The sequence below is a fragment of the Lactuca serriola genome, chromosome 8 (genome assembly GCF_051521515.1).
Source record: "Lactuca serriola cultivar US96UC23 chromosome 8, Lser_US96UC23_V15, whole genome shotgun sequence".
Classification (NCBI taxonomy): domain Eukaryota; kingdom Viridiplantae; phylum Streptophyta; class Magnoliopsida; order Asterales; family Asteraceae; genus Lactuca; species Lactuca serriola.
In genome coordinates this window covers 241092669-241098289 of record NC_136415.1, presented here as the reverse complement: position 1 = coordinate 241098289, position 5621 = coordinate 241092669, and the positions used below count along the sequence as shown (strand labels likewise).

Genomic DNA, 5621 nt, shown 5'->3' with positions numbered 1-5621 from the left:
TTCATTAAACTAATTGTTAAATTGAGTGAATTTGAGGGAGTTTTCTTACATGTATAGATTTGTGTGTCTACCATTAAAAACACATGTTTATTAAGTGGAAAGTGCCTCTTGAGATGAATCTAGGTAAGTGGATTAGGACAAGGTGTTCGACCTACTATAAAGACAATGTGGTTTTTCTTTCCATGTATAATCCTCATATATATATATATATATATATATATATATATATATATATATATATATATATATATATATATATATATATATATATATATATTTCATTTCTGAATTCTATTGTGTATGAGTGTATTAGAAATGATTTTGAAGTTGAAGAAAAATATATTTTTTTCAAATTTTAAAAATGAAGTTTTATGCTGTTGATTAATTTCTCTGAATATTGTTTGTGAAAAATATTTTGATGGCAGTATCTCTTAAAATATAGGTCTTCATCAATTTCAACCTTAAAGAATGAAGAACTCAATCGAATTTAGGCATACTAAAAAAATGTGTTCTCTTAAATTTCCACAAAAGCATTGTTAGGGGTAAGTTTCAGGGAGAGTTCCACAAGAAAGGTTATTTTTGTTTATATATGTCACGGTGTCAAAAAGTTTAATAGCACCATTTTGCTTAAACCCAATTGCTAAGGGTGCGTTTAGTTGTGGAAAATTGTTTTCATTTTTCTAAGAAAATGTTTTCAGAAAATAGAGTTGAGTTTTAATTTTCAATTTTCAATGAAAATTTTAGAAAACAAGTTTGGTTGAAACCGGGGGAGTTTTCATTTTCCATCTTAGAAATTTGGAAAACTGTAAAAAACAATTTTTTAATTTACATACAATTTGGAAAACTGAAAATTTTTATTTTTTTGGAAAATTTTGGAAAACTGAACGAACCAAAAGCGTTCTCAAAATTTCCGTTTTTCTTGGAAAATTTTCCTAGAAAACTGGAAAATTTTCTACAATGGAAAATTATTTTCATTTTTTAAGAAAATGTTTTCAGAAAATAGAGTTGAGTTTTCATTTTCAAATTTCAATGAAAATTTTAAAAAATGCGTTTGGTTGAAATCGGAGGAGTTTTCATTTTCCATCTTAGAAATTTGGAAACTGTAAAAATCACTTTTCTAATTTACATACAATTTAGAAAACTGAAAATTTTTGGAAAACTAAACGAACCAAACGGGTTTTCAAAATTTCCGTTTTTCTTGGAAATTTTTTCTAGAAAACTTGAAAATTTGCTACAACCAAATGCACCCTAAATTTCTCATCATTGCCATTTTCAGATTCATTACCATTTTCACTAGATTTGTTCATCCTGACAATGGGTCATAGACTACACCTAAAGGCTAAAATGTACTTTAAAACTGTGCGTATAAAACAATATGAAAATTTGAGCATGTTGTTTAGTTTGTATATATAGATGTTTTGAAGAAATTAAGCTGATAAAGGACAACATTGTCATTTAATATATGCCCACTTGGACATTCTTGCATATCTAACAAGTAGTTGAACAAATATTTGTTCACCATCTCAAATATTCTTCTAAATTGATTTTATTGATAATCATAAAATTTTGCTATAAAACATATTTTTGGATGTGCTAGTTTCTTTTCTCTCATTTCCTTCATCCGATAGTATTTACACAGACTTAAACAAGAAAAAAAAATCAATGTTTGTATTCTATTTTTTTTATTGGCATAGTGATGGCTTTTTTTTTAAGTTCTATGTACAGATATTGATGGATATCTTAATTTAGACTGATCCAATCCTGACAGTATTTTTGTTTTTCATAGAATAATAAGAAAAGAGGAATAACTAGTGAGTAATATATTTGATAGGGAGAAGTTGCAAGGAAAACTCCACAAGAAAGATTATTGGTGCATCAATCATGACACACTTAGGTTGTTTACTTTGTTGACTTCAAAGTCTTTGTGTGGAAGACTTTTGGCCAAATGCTTTTATGTGACTGTTCCAATTCAATAACATTAGTCCATTAAAATCCTAAAAGAAATAAAATTTGTAGGAATATTGGTATCAAATGAATGAGAAAAACTACTAATTTTTTGATATAATTTCTTTTAATTCTGTAAGCTAATTTTATTAAACATATTTTAGATTAAAGTTGACAGTAACTTGTTTTAGATTTATACAAGGATGTGTGTGTGTGTGTGCGCGCGTGCGTGAAACCACTAAAATTTGGTGTTTTATCATGTTCATAATTTTTTAATGAATTGTGGCTAAGTATAATAACCATTGCCATGGAGAATAGGCTTGGCCAGAAACCACTTATTTAGATCAAAAGAAAAATCAATCTATCATAGGTGATAGGACCACACAAATACACTTTATGGATACAAATGTCCATTGACTTCCAAGTCTTCCATGGCTATAAACTGCTCTTCATTTATGGCTCTATAAATGAAGTTGTTGCCTCATCGTAGCAACCCATCACTACATCATAACAACCAACCTTTCCACTTCAAATTTCATCTAAATCGAACTGAGTTACTGTTGATAATGAGGAATCTGAGGGGTTTGGGGCTCCATCTCATTTTCTTAAGTATTTTTTTGTTTGCAACCACATATACTTGTTTGGGTGTTGGAAATGTCACTGTTGTTTGCTCCCAGAAAGAGAGACTTGCTCTTCTCAAGTTCAAAGGGAGTGTGAAAGATGCTTCTGGAATGTTGTCATCATGGGTTGGCAATGACTGTTGCCAGTGGGAAAGAATCCAATGCGACAGTCTCACTGGAACGGTTGAAAGCCTTCAACTTGGAGGAGATCACTACTGGGGTGGTGCAGACTATTTGGTTTCTAATGAGGTGAACTCTTCTCTTGCAGAGTTGAGGCATCTCAAATACTTGGACTTGAGTGGTAATAATTTTCATGGAAATCGGATCCCTGAGTTCATTGGATCCTTCAAACAGCTCAGCTACCTTGATCTTTCAGGCTCTAGTCTTAGTTTGTCATTTAACTTTGTAAACTTGATAAACATGCTCCCTTCTTTATCAGAGCTGCATTTGTCGGGTTGTGGGCTTGATAAGACTTTTCTGTCTTCCCCTCATCTTAATATCAGTACACTTTCTAATATTCGACACCTGGATCTAAGCTCAAATTCAATTGAAGGCATAATTCCAGCTTTTTTCACAAACATGAGTTCCTTGAAAGTCCTTTACCTTTCGGAAAACATGCTGAATTCATCGGTTCCTACTATGCCTGGTCTTCTAGAGCTTGATCTTTCTTATAACAAGTTTAAGCACATCGAGCATCTGGGAATCTGGAGACACTGTCACCTCAAACAGTTGAGTGCTTTAGAAAATCCTCTTCAAATAGAAATGACTGACTCACAACAAAACATATCAGAATGCTCTCGACATGCTTTGGAGCGGTTGGATTTAGGTGGGTGTTTGAATGGTACGATTCCAGAAGCACTCGGAAGACTAACCAATTTAATGCACTTAGATCTAACGTTCAGCAGTTTGACAGGTCCAATCCCCAAATCTCTAGGAAGATTAAGATATTTAGAAGAATTATATTTATCTAATAACAGGTTAACCGGTCCCATTCCTACATTCATTGGGAATCTTTCCAGAATTTGGCTTTCTTATAACCATTTGAATGGTTCAATTCCAGAATCCTTTGGAAATCTAGCAGCTTTAACAGATTTGGATCTAGATGTTAATCAGTTAACAGGTCCCATCCCAACATCTATAGGAAGACTTGTTTCATTGCAAACATTTACGATTTCCTCAAATTTGTTGAATGGGACTATTCCGGTTTCAATTGGGCTACTTGCCAAACTTCAATATCTAGATATCTCGCACAATCCCTTGGAAGGAGTAGTTTCTGAAGCCCATTTTGCTAACCTTTCGATGTTGGAGTTCTTAAATGCTTCTTCTAACACTAAGTTGACATTCAATGTTTCACATAAGTGGATACCTCCATTCAAGTTGGTACATCTTGATCTTAGTTCTTGCAATATTGCAAATGGATTTCCGCAGTGGCTTCGAAATCAAAGGAAACTTGAGTGGTTGGTGTTGTCAAATGCTACAGTTTCAGGGCCTTTGCCCCAATGGTTACAGAAGATGCCTGTCATTCATATCTTAGATCTCTCTCACAACAAACTCAGTGGATCTTTGACGAACCTTCCTAATGGGGAAAATGTTTCTGGGCATATAGGTGGAGCGATATTATTACTGGTAAATAACATTTTCAATGAATCGATTCCAAAGTCACTGTGTAGAAGGACAGATTTGGAATTTCTTGATCTTTCCAGAAATAGGTTAACAGGGAAAATTCCCGAGTGTCTCCAGAAGCTCAAAGGGTTGAGTACTATGATATTTAGCTCGAATTTGCTTTCAGGTGTCATTCCAAGTTATATAGCACTTGATCATTCATCATTGCAGTGGTTAAAATTGAATGGCAATAACTTCATAGGTGAACTTCCTCGAGAATTGGGGAATTTACGACATTTAAGAGTCCTAGATGTGGGTGATAATAATTTGTTTGGAAACATACCCCACTGGATTGGACAAAACCTCACAAATTTGATTGTTTTAAGGTTACACAGGAATAACTTCAGTGGAGAAATTCCTGAATCTGTGTGCAGAATGTCGAAACTTCAAATTTTGGATGTTGGGTACAACAACTTAACGGGAATCATCCCTCATTGCCTAAGAGAGTTGAATGCGATGGTGAAGGGTGCAGAAAAGTGGTATAATGGCACGTCTGATTCTAATGAGAATGTTATTCAGGCCATGAGAGGTGTTGATCTTGAATATACAACAATTTTGGATATAGTTTATAACATGGATCTTTCAAGCAATAAACTTGTTGGAGAAATACCTGTTGAGCTAACTGCACTTTCTATGTTGGTGGGTCTCAATTTGTCTAATAATCATCTCAGTGGGCGTATTCCAGACAACATTGGAAACATGATAGCATTATTTTCCCTCGATTTATCTGGCAACGAGTTGATGGGGACGATCCCTCCAAGCATGGCAGCTTTGACTTTTTTAAGCCATCTGAATCTGTCGCACAACAAACTGTCGGGACAAATTCCAACGGGAAATCAATTGCAGACTCTTACTGACCCATCAATATTTGCTGGGAACGAGGCTCTGTGTGGACCTCCATTATCAAAGAATTGCTCAAACCAGGAAGTCCCAACAACAACAACAACAAGCCGGAAGAAGAAATACAAAGCAGCTGATGAGGCGACCAAGGTATGGCTATTGTACCTGGACATAGTCTATGGTTTTGCAGTAGGTTTTTGGGGTGTTATTGGTGTTTTGGTGTTCAAGAAGCACTGGAGACAAAAGCTTTTTTTGTTTGCTGAGGAAACCATGGACAAGATATACGTTGCATTCATGGTAAGAATTGCCATGATGAAGAGAGGAAGAGACACCACATAGATATTCCTGTGTAATGCAAGTACTTCTCGGATACATGTTATCAATAATTATTTTGCTTTTTAATACTATTATTTTGCTTGTTTGTACTGCTATTTGGAATTTATATTTGTAGTATGGATGTTGTTTAAATGTGCGAAGTTCGAAATGTTTGTTGGGTTTGTTATGTACCTATATCAAGCTGTTAGATTGGACTATATATGTATGGCTATTAGACTA

The 5621-nt window shown here is 34.2% G+C and overlaps 1 protein-coding gene across 1 annotated transcript; it reads left to right on the top strand.

The window, feature by feature from the left end:
• The first annotated feature begins 2209 nt into the window (after positions 1–2209).
• Positions 2210–5621, top strand: LOC145071112 (receptor-like protein EIX2). The gene has a single exon (XM_079018023.1). It carries the CDS (start codon positions 2412–2414, stop codon positions 5403–5405), a length of 2994 nt encoding a protein of 997 aa, XP_078874149.1. The 5' UTR covers positions 2210–2411; the 3' UTR covers positions 5406–5621.